Source organism: Episyrphus balteatus, chromosome 4, assembly GCF_945859705.1.
Source record: "Episyrphus balteatus chromosome 4, idEpiBalt1.1, whole genome shotgun sequence".
Taxonomy (NCBI): Eukaryota; Metazoa; Arthropoda; class Insecta; order Diptera; family Syrphidae; genus Episyrphus; species Episyrphus balteatus.
Window position 1 is genome coordinate 1,429,474 of NC_079137.1, and position 17,419 is coordinate 1,446,892.

The 17,419-nt window shown below is 30.0% G+C and overlaps 1 protein-coding gene across 6 annotated transcripts in view; it reads right to left on the reverse strand.

Annotated features, from left to right (window-relative positions):
- LOC129917785 (unconventional myosin-XVIIIa) overlaps positions 1-17,419 on the reverse strand; it is a 154,438-nt gene that overhangs the window by 3,656 nt on the left and 133,363 nt on the right. For 5 of the 6 annotated variants that reach the window (XM_055997931.1, XM_055997928.1, XM_055997930.1 and 2 more), the window contains 4 exons: positions 16,958-17,320; positions 14,668-14,850; positions 14,161-14,256; positions 17-332 (listed from right to left, as the gene is read on the reverse strand). In XM_055997931.1, coding sequence (XP_055853906.1) covers positions 17-332; positions 14,161-14,256; positions 14,668-14,850; positions 16,958-17,320 — 958 coding nt within the window. Of the gene's footprint in view, positions 1-16; positions 333-11,836; positions 12,232-14,160; positions 14,257-14,667; positions 14,851-16,957; positions 17,321-17,419 lie in introns of those variants that run through there. The other variant, XM_055997934.1, reaches the window with a different exon arrangement.

Sequence of the window (17,419 nt, forward strand, 5' to 3'; positions counted from 1 at the left end):
TAAAAAAAAAACAAACCTTTAATCTTCTTATAAGCACTTCCACGAGCTTCTTCCAATTCATCATCTCTTTGTTGAGCTTCACGTCTGGCCTCTTTACGCATAGTTTCCAATGTCATCTCTAGACGTAGTTTAGCTTGTTCTAGCAATTGCACCTGTCCAGCCATTTCATCTAGTTCTTCTTCTTGTTCCTTCAGTCGACGGTCCATTTCCATTTTAGAGCGTCTCAATTGGGCTATTTCCTCTTCGGTGCCACCACCGAATGTCATCTCTTCCAATTCTCGCTGCAACGATGCTAACTTCTCTTCCTTGAGATCGAGCTCAAGACGAGTGTCCTACAAAAAGAAACAACAAATTAAGATGTAATTGAGTTTGAATGAAATTGATTTCAATTAAGCAATTAAATTTGGTCTTCGGAATGACACAAAGAGTGAACTGTGACAAACTTAAATTTATAGCACGACAACGGAATGATTTTTTTTTTCGTTATTATTAATTTAATTAGGGAAGTTGTGGAGAAGAACCGACCTTCCGATAGGATGAATTTAATTGCTTTTAGGGTCTTGTAAGGTTTACTTCTACGAAAAATTCTCAAGAGGAAATATATTAGTTTGGCGCTAATCGACAAGAAGCATCATTTGGAAAAAAATCATTTGAAGAGACACTCTGCAGCTGGATAACCAATGGATGAAGCGCTGGATTTCTTTTAATTAATCAGTTCAATTCTGACAGAATTGAGGCAGGGAATGTGAATTTAAGCTTTTGAGAAGGCAAAAGCGATACATTTTTTGAGAATTTCTGCTGAAATTGCTAAGCGGTTTTAAAGTTTTGATCAACTGGGGGCCACCCACTATAAAACACAGTTTGCGCTAACCTCCTGATTTCTAAGATGAGAGTATTAAAAATCTATGCAATTGAAAAACATCATTTTGGCTATTGTATCTGGATATTGGTTCCTGGTTTTTAGAATGAAAGGTTTATGTCGTTTTCTATTGACTTTTGAGATTTTTGTGTAAAAATCTCAGATTTTCCACTGCAAATAGAATATTAAATCTAGTTTTGTAATTGTGTACGAAATCTGTGCGTATAACAAAAATTAAACAACAACAAATGTGCAGACAAATGTCAAACAGAGGAGTGTGTGTGAAAGTGCCTGCGTTTGTATGCGTGAATATTGATAAAAATCCAGATTAAGATTTCTGATTCTCAGATTCATTTTTTTGTAATTTTTTTGAATCTCAAGACGCAAATAGATCATGAAATCTGAGATTTTTCCACTATTTCCCCTCTTCACCCCCCCTTTCAGCTGTCAGATTCACAAATCTCATTCTGACATTCGTCAATAGAAAACGACATTAGTTTCTAGTGTTTAACTCAAAACCTTGACATCCTGGTGAAAGGATCCTAAACGGTCCTGACTACCACTCGTCGCATTGTGTCAATACTTTACAGTGGGTGTTCGTTGGAACAGAACTGTCTTCTGAAGATGAAAGTGAGGCTTTTTGTAACTGAAAACTGTCTAAATGCAGCTTATACATAAGAAGACACCACACGGAGACTTCATAATTATTATGGGTGACAAAGGTTGGGAGAAATATTTGTTGGACCTACAAATCTATATCTTTTAAAATTAAAAAAAAAAAAAAAAATAAAATCAGGGTAAACTAAAAAAATAAAAAAATAAGCTTATCAAAAAATTTCTTCCAAATTCATCGAGTGATACATAAAAAGGAAGGTCTCTTTAAACTCTTAATTTTGGAAACCCAATTTTTTTTTAGGCCTGGTTGCAGAGTAATTTAAATCCAATTATATTTTTTTTCTTTTTCAAAAATGCGGAAGCAGACAGTTTGGAACTCAATTTCGAAAAAAAGATTTGCTTTGAAGATATGAATTTTTAGTGAACAGGCGCATTCATTTATGTAAAGAAAAATTACAAATCTTTTGTTTTTAGATTTTCGAAAAAAATCCAAGGTTCAACTCCTTGCCAAAAAATAGCTTTTTTTTCAAAATTTCTTCCAAAGCCTCCTAATAGAATTACCTCAAGATTATTAAAGCAACAAAAAGTTCAAGTTTTGTTCTTGGTCTTGATCGGTAACCTCCAGACAGTTCATCAACCTGCTTTTCTATCAACATTTGAATTTAAAAAAAAAAAACTGCAAATGCGAAAATAGTAACGAAGCGCCATCAAAATTCATTCTTTAGAAAAACCTTGACTACCGTTTAACCTCCAGACAAGAGAACAAGTAGATTTTATGCAAACTACCGCAAAAAAAAATGTTAAAGCTTGCTTCATTTGAATAATTTGTTGTAACATTTTTCATATTAAAAATTAAAATAAACAGAAAAAAAAAATGAATAAACAATTAAAACAAATTAAATGTGTCACATGTCGTAAAATATAACAACACGTACTAGGTATATACAAAAATTATAGTTCTTTAAATTATAACAATTACTAGACATTAAAGTGAAAGCGTTTTACTTTTAATTTTAATTGTTTGTTTTTAGTCCAGTAATTTTAGGTTTTATCTGCGGAAAAATTCCTACTGGGCTGAATTTTGGTATACAGCTTAATGACGGCTTTGTTATGAAGATGTGAAAAATCGACATTGATATCGTGTCCGCGTTAAGAGTTATAGGGGTCAAAAGGTCACAAAAACTGGTTTTTCACGATTTTCAGCAAAACGATAAGTCTTATCAAAAAATTTTCAATGCAAGAATTGTAGACCAGATTATTATATATAAAAAGTGTCATGATACTTTTTTTCCTAAGACCCACCGTTTCTTAGGTATAACGATTCAAAAAGTTGAAGTTTAGTTGTAATCGTCATAATCCTATTCCTGAAAAAAAAACTCCTAACTGAAAAGTTCCTGAAATTTCATTATTTTTTTAGCTTGAATTTCGTTCCTCAACTGTTAAGAATATGGGGAAACCAAAAAAAAATGGAAATTTTCGCCATTTTTCCGATTGAGGCCCTTCTCCCGAAACCATTTCCCTGGGAATTTTTGATTAGAATATGTCTGAAAATATACAGGGTGTGCAATAGAGAATGGACAACCCTAAAACGGCTTATAGCTACACTTATGATTGTTCTAAAAACAGATAGAAAAAAGTTCTATCGCAACCAGTTCATAAAATATGGACTTTTTTTCGTTCAGTGTATTTTAAATTTTATCATCTTATGTTTTCGTTCACTACAACCACGAATTAATGAATTTTATTTATTTCTTTTTTTTATAATTTTCTACAATAATTGGATGAGTACATAAAAGCTTTAAAAATTTCATAGCTATTGCACATTTTCGTAAAAAAAATTTTGAAATCTGTTTTTTGATGCAAAATGTAAAAAAAGTATTTTATGAAAAATTTTAAACACCTGTGGTATAAAATAAATCTATAGAAACCTAGGTGGCCATCTTTCTTAAAAATATTCTCCTTATACCAGAATATTTTTAAGAAAGTTGGCCACCTAGGTTTCTATAGATTTATTTTATACCACAGGTGTTTAAAATTTTTCATAAAATACTTTTTTTACATTTTGCATCAAAAAACAGATTTCAAAATTTTTTTTACGAAAATGTGCAATAGCTATGAAATTTTTAAAGCTTTTATGTACTCATCCAATTATTGTAGAAAATTATAAAAAAAAAGAAATAAATAAAATTCATTCATTCGTGGTTGTAGTGAACGAAAACATAAGATGATAAAATTTAAAATACACTGAACGAAAAAAAGTCCATATTTTATGAACTGGTTGCGATAGAACTTTTTTCTATTTGTTTTTAGAACAATCATAAGTGTAGCTATAAGCCGTTTTAGGGTTGTCCATTCTCTATTGCACACCCTGTATATTTTCAGACATATTCTAATCAAAAATTCCCAGGGAAATGGTTTCGGGAGAAGGGCCTCAATCGGAAAAATGGCGAAAATTTCCATTTTTTTTTGGTTTCCCCATATTCTTAACAGTTGAGGAACGAAATTCAAGCTAAAAAAATAATGAAATTTCAGGAACTTTTCAGTTAGGAGTTTTTTTTCAGGAATAGGATTATGACGATTACAACTAAACTTCAACTTTTTGAATCGTTATACCTAAGAAACGGTGGGTCTTAGGAAAAAAAGTGTCATGACACTTTTTATATATAATAATCTGGTCTACAATTCTTGCATTGAAAATTTTTTGATAAGACTTACCGTTTTGCTGAAAGTCGTGAAAAAATAGTTTTTGTGACCTTTTGACCCCTATAACTCTTAACGCGGACACGATATCAATGTCGATTTTTCACATCTTCATAACAAAGCCGTCATTAAGCTGTATACCAAAATTCAGCCCAGTAGGAATTTTTCCGCAGATTGGGCTTAAAAATGACTAAAATGACTGGGCTATTTCTTCTAACAAAGAAAAAGCAATAACGCACATTATTCATATCATATACAAAAAACAATATGGAACTAATTTCTTTTTTTTAAATTCAAATTGACAACAAGAACAACAACAATTCAGAAAAGTTAACGAAGATAAATACAAAACGGAAAAATAAGCTCAATGGAAATTAATTGTAGAGAGATAAATTATGTGTAGATGGGAAATGAACTATTGATATGCTGTTATCATATGGCAGTAAAACGTTGAGAAGATAATAAAACAGATAAAACATTCAACATCAACATTTAGCACACAGAAAATTTAACAATGAACTATGAATTAATCTTTTTAACGGTATGGTTAAGAAATAAATGTGTGCATGGTTGCCAACCTGGATTTCGAGAAAAAATATTTTTTTACTGATGAAATTTAGGAAATAAAATCGACATAATCTTAATTAAATTTTAATTAGTACTCGTATATTTATTGATTTATTCAAGTTCATGCACTGGGGAAAATGTTGAATTTTAGGGCGAAAAGGGTTTCCATTTCAAATTTTTTTAAAATGAAAGCATAGATTTGAGTTGCTTGTGGTGATATTAATAAATATTTTTGATACCTCAAACCATTTCTTTTCTCTGCGTTTAACATTTTTATGTTAAACGCAGAGAAAAGAAATGGTTTGAGGTATCAAAAATATTTATTAATTTCATTGGAATTTCAGCTATCGGTTGTTGTTTTCAATTGAAATTTGTTTCCCATAACACTTTTTGGGAGAAAAAATCCATTAGAAAAGTACACTTTTTTATCGTGGGATTGACAAATATGAATTTTTTTAGATAAGTAAATTTATGGTTTAATATGGCAAACTTATCAACTTAAATTTACTCGGAGAAGAAAAGAGCTATTGAGAAGATTGAAACTGAAAGTAAAAAAAAAAACAAGTTCTTCATGAACCGTCAACAATTAAGCTACTAAAGATTATCTTGCGTACAAATATTGATTCGAAAACAGCAAAAAAGCTCGTTTTTTGTGGTTTTCTATTTTTTTTAGAATATATCGTTTTTAGAATATATCGGTTTTTTTTTATGAAAAATTTTCGAAAATTTGTTTTTTTTTTTAAACATCAACCAATACTGTCGTTGGATTTAAAACTGCACCTTGAGAGCTCTTAACTGAACCCACTTTTTTACAGACAACGAGAGAAAATTTAACTTATTTTTCTACATGGTTTATATGGTGGTTTAAGGTTTCAAAACCATAGTTATAAAAATGTTAAATATCAAATAAACATTTGCATGCACAAATTGGAAATTTAGATCTTTGGGATAACATTCATTTTTTTACAATTAGTTAAAATCACAGAATTTAAATATTGAACTGCTGTAATGGGGGATGCAACAACAATATATTAAATAAGTTACAGGCGACTTAAGTTTGAAAAAAAAAAACATATTTTCTGTCTTTCTGGAATGGAAGCATTGAATAATTATATATAGAAGTGACACCGATAGTTTCTAGCGCCACAGAATTTTATTTTTTTCGTCAATCAGATGTACTAAAAAATGTCCAGAGAGAATGGGGCTTGTCCTAGAAAATTATATTTCCAAAAATTTGTTTTTAAAAAAGGAAATTTCACTAATACAAACATTAGAAAACAAATATCAAATAAAAATAAAACGTATCGACATGTCGACATCCTAAATTAGAAAAAAAAAATAAGGAAATTTTACTCACACATAAAACATAAAACAAATATCAAACAAAAATAAATCTTATCGACACATCGACATCCTATAAATGAAAAAAGAAAAAATGGAAATTTTACTCATACATACAAAATTACACAAATATCAAACAAAAATATTGGAAAGTTATTTGACATTATAAATGTATCCATAGTAACTCGAAACTAAAAACAAAACATTTTTATTAACGACGAGAATTTGAACAAAATTAAATAATTATTGTTGTATATCCTAGGCACGTTATAGCTTATAGGGCATGAAAGTTACACTTATTTCAATAGTCCTATTAGCGTAGGTGACAAGGTGATTGCTCTTTACTTTTGCTCTTTGAGTTCGTATCCCCACAGAGATTGCTATTTTTTTATATTATATTTTATTGACAATATTATAAAATGTGTAACAACTATCGCCTTTTTTTGCTGAATCGAAACTCCACCTGATAACTTTACTTCATGACAAATAAATTTGTGCCAAAGAAATCTGAATAAGAAGTTTTATTCACCAAAACTTATAATTAGTAAATTTTATTTTCTACGGGCCTTACCAATAACCAAATTTAAGGCTGACTTAAATATTTAACTGAATTGTATATATTTCACCCTACCAATAAACAATTTAATACTCAGGTACAAGGCTAACGCTCGGCTAAATTTAATAGTTGAGTTTCATAACGAGTGCAGCTTTTAACCTGAGTTGTTTTTATACACTAGTCCAAAAAGTTAAAGGAACAAAGCAGAATTCGTGATAGCTCCAACAAGTACCTATTCAATTTGATTTCTTCTACTAAGAAAGATTTGTAGAAAAAAAATTTCAAAATCGTTGGAACCTTATAAATAAATTAAAACAAAAAAAAATCAAAAATAAAATTGGTATGCAATTTCGTAGAAATCACTATTCAACATTCAAAACTAAAATGTCAAAAAAAATTAATTTCCGGTTTTCGAAAATTTGATTTTTCAAAAAAAAGTGTTCAATTTTTTTTATCCAAAAACTATTATTTTTCCAATTTTAAAAAATTTCCATGATTGCCCAAAAACTATTTTATAATTTTTTTAAACAAAATTACTGGTACCGTTTTCGAGAAAATAAAACATTTCCGAAATTGGTATATGGCAGGTATCGTTATTTCTGGTAAAAAAAATAAGTTCTAAAAACCCCTCTGGAGAGTCTCCAAAAAATACTTCATACCAAGTTTGATATTAATCGGTAGATCCGTTTAGCTATAGACAGACAGACTGACAGATGAACAAAAAATCTACTATTAGTATTCTCCAATGGAACAGGGCTATAGTAATGCAATGTCTGATTGTTATCTCAACTTTTTTTTTGTGAGAATGCATAGCTTGACTATACAGGGTGTCCCAAAAGTAATGGATCAAACGAAGTATGCTAATAGGGGATCTTAAGGGCTCTCAGAATTTGGTAACTTGTTCATCCCAAATCTTTACGGTTTTCGATTTAATGTAATTCTTTTGAAATTTCGAAAAATCTCGACTTTGCAACAGTATTTTGCTTCCTGCTGTCATTATTGATTTTTGTTTTTTACAATTCTTTTACTAAAACATTGACAAATAATTAGGAACAATTAATTAATCAAAATATTTTTTATTCCGTGAGCCATTTCGATGCAAATTAACTAACAGTTTCAAGTTTTATAAAAAATCAATTTTTAACTTTTATTTGAGAGCAACACCGCAAAAAAAATGTCTATGGTGTGAGAATGGTTTATTATTTTAAAAAGTTGCCCTGTTATTGTAGTTTTCAAAAATGTATAAAAGTTTCCAAAGTTGCAGTTAGATCGCAAAATATTACAATTTGAATTCAACAAAACAGGGTTTTTCAGAGCAAAAAACAACCAAAACAAACACATTTTCTCGAACTGTTATTTGTTTAATTTTCTTTGAACAAAAGCCTCTATTTTTGTTTGTATTTTTGCTTTGAAAAACCCTGTTTTGTTGAATTCAAGTTGTAATATTTTGCGATCTAACTGCAACTTTGGAAACTTTTATACATTTTTGAAAACTACAATAACAGGGCAACTTTTTAAAATAATAAACCATTCTCACACCATAGAATTTTTTTTTGCGGTGTTGCTCTCAAATAAAAGTTAAAAATTGATTTTTTATAAAACTTGAAACTGTTAGTTAATTTGCATCGAAATGGCTTATGGAATAAAAAATATTTTGATTAATTAATTGTTCCTAATTATTTGTCAATGTTTTAGTAAAAGAATTGTAAAAAACAAAAATCAATAATGGCAGCAGGAAGCAAAATACTGTTGCAAAGTCGAGATTTTTCGAAATTTCACAAGAATTGCATTAAATCGAAAACCGTAAGGATTTGGGATGAACAAGTTACCAAATTCTGAGAGCCCTTAAGATCCCCTATTAGCATACTTAGTTTGATCCATTACTTTTGGGACACCCTGTATAGTATCATGACAAAATAAAGAGCATGTAAAAGCTACATTCTTCTAGTTTTAGGATATTAGAACCAAATATTTTATTTCAAATGGTGAAATAGGAAAATCATTGGAACTATCCAAAACCACATTTTCATACATTTGCGATCAAAATAGACCTTTTTACAGTTTTTTTTTTTCAAATAAACTCAAATTCTTGTGAGTTTATTTCAACATTTTATTAATTATTATCGTTTAAATTTTAGATTAAAAAAAATTAAAAACAGAGAAAAGTATCCAAAAATGGTACGAAAAGATTTTTTTTCCAAAATTTAACATTTTGTAAAAACTGCAAATTTGAACAAAGCCGTAAATCCAAAGTTCTTGTTCGCATACATAAATCATTTTAAGCAAATAATCGAGATAGTTTCGTATTGTATTAAAATATTTGAAATATGCATTAAAATACTTTAAAATAATGTGTAATATGGCCATATTGTATGAACTTGATCCTTACCTACTCTTGCATATGGGGTTTAAGAAAATAGTAAGTATATGCTACAGTGCATGCAGACAACATTTATATAATGTGAACTACAGCTAGATATTATTACAAAAATCACCCTAGTCAAAATTAAATAAACTCTCTATAGTTGAAGAAAAATCTTCTTGTCGTTAATAAAAACAGAAAAACAAAATTCTTTCAAATATACATATAGCTCAGGGAAATTAGTCAAAATATGGGCATGAAATCGCATTTTTCGCGGGACAAATTTTTTTTCATGGAATGTGTTCGGGTGGTTGTCTTTATCATAAAAGTCAATTTGTTGGGAAAATTGGAGGTTGGGAACAGCCGCCATCTTGGAAAAGAGATTGGTATCGTTTTTATTGAATAGCTCCATTGTTATTCATTTTAACAAAAACTGACAAAGGTAAGACTTATCAACAATAAAATTATCTAAAAAATGATATACAAAACAATTCCGTGAGTTGATTAAATAAAATTTTACAGTTGGTCAAAGTGCGGGTTTATATCGCAAGGTTGGGACAAAATGACATTTGTTCATATATCTGACGAACTTTTGATTTGTTTGGATAATTCTTCAAGAATGAATTATAGTACTTATAATTACCTATAAAATGAGCCCACAATCGTTATTGTAACCATCGTATTGTAGAAGTAATCCAACTCCGAAACTCTCCATGTACTAGTCAAAAGTGAGAAAAAAGCTAGTTTTTTGCTAGTAGGCCGAGAAAATTTTGGGAGTAGAGGTTTACCCAAAATACTAGTACGCAGTTTTGCAGCCATACGCGTGTTAATGTCGATTTCAAAGGTCTGACAACTCTAATTTTGTGCTTTATACGGTTTTTGGGGGGTTAAATAACGTAAGTTTTCCAATTAACGTGAATGGGCTAAATTTATACTATTTGAAATTATAAATATACAAGCTGATGCTCTTTTGTTTTTCCTAAATCTAGACACCCCAATCTTTGCTATGGGGTTAATTTAACTCACGATATAAGCTTTTTTAACTAACCATATCAGGCTTTTCAATTCAAATAAACAAACAAAAATCGAAACAAAAAAGCCTCTAAACATAATCGTATAAACGGCTTATATCTTGAGTTCTATTGGTCACATCCTCAAGATTGGGGTGTCTAGATTTAGGAAAAACAAAAGAGCATCAGCTTGTATATTTATAATTTCAAATAGTATAAATTTAGCCCATTCACGTTAATTGGAAAACTTACGTTATTTAACCCCCCAAAAACCGTATAAAGCACAAAATTAGAGTTGTCAGACCTTTGAAATCGACATTAACACGCGTATGGCTGCAAAACTGCGTACTTGTATTTTGGTTAAACCTCTACTCCCAAAATTTTCTCGGCCTACTAGCAAAAAACTAGCTTTTTTCTCACTTTTGACTAGTACATGGAGAGTTTCGGAGTTGGATTACTTCTACAATACGATGGTTACAATAACGATTGTGGGCTCATTTTATAGGTAATTATAAGTACTATAATTCATTCTTGAAGAATTATCCAAACAAATCAAAAGTTCGTCAGATATATGAACAAATGTCATTTTGTCCCAACCTTGCGATATAAACCCGCACTTTGACCAACTGTAAAATTTTATTTAATCAACTCACGGAATTGTTTTGTATATCATTTTTTAGATAATTTTATTGTTGATAAGTCTTACCTTTGTCAGTTTTTGTTAAAATGAATAACAATGGAGCTATTCAATAAAAACGATACCAATCTCTTTTCCAAGATGGCGGCTGTTCCCAACCTCCAATTTTTCCAACAAATTGACTTTTATGATAAGGGCAACCACCCGAACACATTCCATGAAAAAAATTTTGTCCCGCGAAAAATGCGATTTAAATTACTAATTTCCCTGGGCTAATAAGAATCAACATTCAAAAATAAATGTTCAATTCAAAATATTACAAAAATTAAAAATAAATTCAATTTGAATATTACAGAAACAAAAATAAACAAACACACTTCTAACACAAAACAAAACTAATACAAATACACCAAATATAAATAATATAGTAGTTGTGGTTACTTAGTAACCAAAAGTCCTTTTAAGGAATTTTTCGGCCATCGAATACACAATCCTAAAACGATTGTGGCGCCACTCTTGTAACGATTGTAGCGCCACCCCTCAAACAAAGCGGATGTTTTTTCCGGTGTCACTTCTATATATAATTATTCAATGATGGAAGTGATGATAATTTCAAAAAGATAAAAAAAACATTGTTTTTTTTTTATCAATTGTAAATTAATTAACATTTGTCCAATTAAGTTCAGCGGAATTTTGTGGAAAAAAACACATTTTTACTACATGCATGTAAACTTGCAGGGAAATTTTGAAGCAAATAGTTTGTCAGCTTTATCGAACTAAATAAAATCGTTCATAAATTTGAACCTGCAAGCAATGTGTATGAATGTTGAAATGTTTGTGTGCGGAAGGTGGATTTTTGGACTAAATTTTGTATGGTTGCTTTATTTTTTTGTTATTTATTTTAATTTAATTTAATTTAATTTAATTTTAGTTTTTATTTTATTTATTTTTAATCTTTTTTATAAACAAAAACATTATAAACCTTTTGTTCCTAAGTTTCTCAGACAAGAATTGTTAAATATAAACATTATTTGGCAATCATGTTATAAACTAAACCATATTGACCAGTTTCACACGAGGTCATATCATATTAACAGTTAATAATATTAATTAACATCTATCATCAAATTAAAATACTTAACTATGGAAAACAAAATAAGAAACACTAGTGTCTCTTTGGTATACGTACATTTAGAATTGCGCACTTTAAGCTCATCATTTTTAATTTATTGCAATAAATTAAGTTGCAAGTTCAATTTTTGAAAAATTATTATTTCTACACTTGTTCCACAAACAAATCAGATCACTTCTTCTTCAATTCTTAAAGGGGCTCAGAAGTATAAAATAAACATCCGTGTTTTAATTTGTTTTTTTCAAAAACAAACAAACAAAAAAGTAAATAAAGTTCGTGTTTGGGAAATATAGAGTTCCAGTTTATCTTATCATTAATCCAAATAAAAAAATTAACTGTGAAACTATAAAATAATAATAATTTTAGGCATTATTAAATTTTTGTGCAACACACGACGAATTATATCTACGACAAACGACGGAGACAATAATGCAGTCACGCACTTAAAGTCAAACTGAACAAAGTTTTGTTTTCGGTTTTTAGTTTTGAACACAAAAAAACAAATCGAGCCATTGAGTTTGAGAGAGCTCAAGACAGTCTTCGTCTTGGTTGGTTTTTTTTTTTTTTGTAATTTCACTGACAATAGTTTGGATTGTGTGTGATAAAAATGTTTGATGTGTGCTTTGGTTATAGTATGCTCGAGTTGAGGGGTCTTTATTTTTTTAATGTTGTTTAGTCAAAGAAGAAAGGGGCAAGATTAAAGCAACAACGGTCGTGGGAACAGGGGCGGATTTACTTAAAGTTACAAACAGAGTAAATATTGGATCATGCAAATGTTTTAAGTGGGGCCATGACCCATGAACAAAGAAAATTGTTGAAGTTTGAAAAATACTACTGTAAAATTAAATAAAATAGTTAAAAAATTGGAAGCAAGCAAGTTGGGTTGCAAGTAGCCATTAGTACATCAAATATACATATATGCAAGAACTTGCCTCAAAGTTAAATAAGCAATTTTTGTATGAAATAATCATTTTAAGCGATACGCCAAGAAAAATATTAATTTGCCTGGAGTTGCAGGAGGAATATTTTGGTCACCGGTTGAGGTCCAGAAGCAATCTGAGTTGTATTTTTGAATTTAAGCTTTACCTCATCGCGGCATGAGCTTTGGCAAGTTCTGGCATACAATGTTCTTAGTGACGTAACTGACATGCGACTTGCATGCAAACTTTTGCTTGCATACAAATTTTTTAACGTGTTTTTTAATTTTTTTTTACAAAATATTTATTTCAAAATTTGCATGCAAGTTTGCGTACAAGTCGCAATGCAAGTATTAGAAAATGTGAATGTACCTTTTGACGAAGCTTGCACGTGTGGCCGCAACTAAGTAAATATGTAAACATAATTTTCATAGAAAAATGGTTAAACAAAAAATTGTAGCCTAAAATTGCAGCTTAGTTCTTCAAAAAATGGCCTGTAACTTACTAAATACACTCCTGAATAATTATGAAACTGTAGTAGATATAAACACTGTAAACAACAACAAGACTGGCTTCGGCTCAATTTGTAATCTTTTGATCCGTGAAAATATTTTTTTCTTTATTTAAATGAGAGTTTTTGTTTTGTTTTTTTTTTTTTTTTTCTGTGGAGTTTTGTTTTAATTTATAATTATTTTATCGTTACATTATGTGTGTGCGCTTGTTAGAGCTAAAGCAAGTAAGTAAAGACGAGGGGGCAAGTACACAGCACAAAAAGTGCCAACAACTTAAAGGAAAGAAGAAAGGGTTTACTTCAAGAAATTATTGTACTTTAACTTGGCTTGACAAGCTGCTGCCAAGCAGCAGCTGAAGCTCTGATAGCTTGATCCGAGAAGCGAGAGAGAGAGGTGTGTTGCGAATAAATAATAACAAAAATTCAATAGCAAGGCAATACAGAGTAGGTACGTTGGGGGAATATTGATGAAAAGACTGACTTTAGATTCACTTTTTATCGATAGCAAAAAAAAAAGGTAGGTACTTGTTGTGGATACAAATGAGATGAGGTGTTTCGTGTTACGCGTGAATGAGAAAATTTCTAAGGTATCGTATCAATGCGTTTGTTTTTTTTTTCTTTCTGTGCGGGGTTATGCAACAATGAAACGAAAAAAAAAATACCAATTTTGTTTTTCAACTGGGGGTGGGCCGAATTTTTGTGTGTTGTTGTTGAAAAATTCTTAAACGCAATTCAAAAATTTCGTTACATAATAAAGTAGCAGCCGTACATGTGAAACATTGATCGCATGAGAGATCGAGTTACGTGTTAATTTCTGTTTAAAAAGTCGATAGGTAGGTAGAGTTTTCTAACGAAGGAGCGTGAATGTAATTTCCAAAATGAGAAAATCAAATACCGGTCTAAGCGGGACCCAATTTGAGACATTTTTTTAAAAGAAAATCTGTTTTGCTTACCGCTAAAGATTGCTCCAGTGTGAACTTCTCTGCTATTAGCACATCCTTTTCTCTTGATAGACGATCTTTTGATTGTCTTTCTAGTCTTGCAGCGTCCTGTTAAAATGAAATAATAAAAACAAATTTTTTAGAAACTTTTCGTTTTTGGGTTAAAGTTTAAGATTTTTATGTAAAAAAATCCAATATATTTTTTTTAAATTAACAAATTATTCAGAATCACCCTATTAAAAATTCATTTTTATATCGCCATATTTGTGGATTTGACGTTTTTCTAGACTCAGATTGGTCAACTGTCAAAAATATTGCTTCATATAGTTTTATGTTCATTGAACGCACCCATTTATCATTGAGTGCAATTATAGACATTTTTTTTTTATAGAAAGGAAGTCGTTGCAATGTCAAAAATGTAACTTTGCAAATAATATGTTTTAGTGACATGATGGTGACTCTAATTTTCAATTCAAAATAAAAATAATAAAATGGCATACAAAAATAAAACAAACATACCTGCAAGGCTAAACATTCTGAATCGAATTTTCTTTGTTTCTTTTCTAGCAAATTGTTACGACCATTTTGTTCTTCCAACAGCATACGCAAATCACTCATTTCGTTGGTCATTTTTTGTGCTTTGCGTTTCCATTGACCAACAACTTGACGTTGTTCTTCGACTTCTTCATAGGCATCAGATAGCTGTTAAATTAAAGAAAATCAAAATATTTGATTAACTACATTTTATATTTATAAAAAGAAACTACAAAAATAGAGTGAAATTTTGAAATCTCGGGACCTATCGTGAATCTCCAAGGTAATGTTGCTTCTTTCGGAATATTTTTTTCGGGTCTTTTTGTGAATGCCCAAAGGAATTTTAATTAGAGATATAACTCATCACAAAGGAATTTTATTTCCCTGGAATTTTTTTCACCCGAATTTATTATCCTATCGTAAATCTTAATCGCAATTCATTTCCAGAGAACAAAAAATTCGTATGAAATGAAGGCTTAATTTCCTTGGGAATTTTACTGTCGATACTAATAAATGCTAAAGAAAACTATTCGAGATCATTTTCTTTAACATGTTTGAGACAAGGTTAATATTCCGAGCAAAATTTGTATTCACGATAAACTCCTCGAGTGAATATTTTACAAGAGTTCAGCGTGAAAAATTCAAAATTTTACATTTCTTTATGGGAACTTTTCTTGAAAATTCCCTCGAGAAAAAAATGGAATTTAAATTTTTAAATTTCACGTCATTTATTATTTATTTTTGCTCAATCGGCGTCAATTCGTATGGAATTTCAATCCGTTTTTGCGTCCCGAAATTTAAGGCATAATTGTTAAATTGTGAATTTTAATCAAAAAAATTTCATTTCTTTCACAATTTTTTCAGCACTGAATAGAAAATAGAATACTTAAAGTTGAAAAGTTGTGACTTCCACATATCACTAAGTACCCAAATAGAATTTATGTAAAATTGTGAATTTTTCTTTATAAAATTTCACTTTCTCTTGATTTGCTCCAAGTTTATGCGGAGTGTAATGTACAATGGTAAATTTCATACCGCTTTAATGTTATAAGAACATCTTTTTTCTAGCATTTTTCGTGGAGTAGAAAAATTGTCATTTACCGGCGGAATTTTTTTTTTTAATTTCTTTGGACTTAAAAAAAGCTGGGAATTTCACGTGAAACAATTTTTCGTTTTATGGATTTTTTTCACTTATTTTATTTTTTTTTCCAAAATTCAAGCAATTCGTTGCGTCTAAATTTTGAAAAGTGAACTTGGAAAAAAAAAACAATTTCATGGCGACAATAGTAATTGGGACTTCTTCTTACTTAATAAATGCTTCTGAGAAATAAAGTCGTGTTTAGAACTACAAATTTCACAGCAGTATAGTATGAAATTCTTGATTGCTTTTGAACTTTTCTCGAAATGTCAGCATTGGATTACAATTAAGTATGTAGTGGAATTTACGACGCATATTTTGGAGAGAGATTTCGCTTTGTGTTAAGTTTTTTTCACTTAATTTTTTTTTAGAAAATAAAATGAATTTTCGAGTCATACTTCTATGAAATTCAAAAAATTCATTTTTTCAGTGGGATTTTGAGATAAATTCAAAATTTTTACAAAATATGGAAATTTTAAATAAAATCACGGTTTAAATCTTTTTAAATCTTCATTATTTACTTTCGAATTTTCCCCGAAACATGGAGTGGAAATAAAAACTTGAAATTTTACGTCGTGATTTTTTTTTACAAAATAGCTATGCATCACCTTCTTTAAAGTTTCATACTAAATGTAAGGAATGGACACTACGAGAACTTTTATAAATATTGTAATTTTATGTCACTCTCAATAAAAGTTCTTAAGTTCTCAAAGTTAATTACGACTAACTTCGAAGCACACTTAAGAAACAAAAATACCTTAAATTTCAATTGACGTGAATCGATAAGAAGTTTATTTAAAAAAAAAACTAATTGTTTACATAATCGATTTTTGTTGCTTATTTAATAAATTCAAACTCATTTAATAGACACAGCTGTTAGAATAGCTTTTTTTTTTCAAAACCTGAAAGTTCCCTCTTGTTTTGTTTTAATTTGCAATAAATGTCATGTCAATATAAATGAATTATTATACAACTCTCATCAAATGCCGTTATGTCACATATAAAACACACATAACCCATTCATGTCCACTATAAAGTACCATTTTAAAATTCTATCTATCAACACAACCCAACTATCTCATCAACAAGTAGTCCCATTACGTTACTTGTTCAGACAGATAGACAACAACTACTTACCTTCTTTTCCAATTGCTTCTTCAATCCAACTAATTGCTCTAAATCGTGTTCATGTTGTGATTGTAGGCGCCTCTTTGTGAATTCCAACTCCCTGGCAACCCTCTCGTATTTCAATCGATAGACACCTCCACTATCTTCGTTATCAGGATCATCATCCTCAGAGATACCATTGAGTTCGGATTTAGCACAAATCAACTCCATTTCGAGTTTTTCCGATGTCTCCTGGAGATTCTTTACTTTGCCCTGCTGTTCGAGAAGTTCCTTCTCTAACTTTAAGCGTTCAGCAGTTTCAGCTTCAAGTCGCTCACTGGCCATATGTGAGCCAGATCGTTCTTCTGCCAAATCGACTGTCATCTCGGATAACTATGAAAGAAAAAAGAAAAGAGGAAACACACACAGATTTTTAATTATAAATTCATTGTTCTTATGAGAGAGATATTATTTATTATGATGATGTGAGAA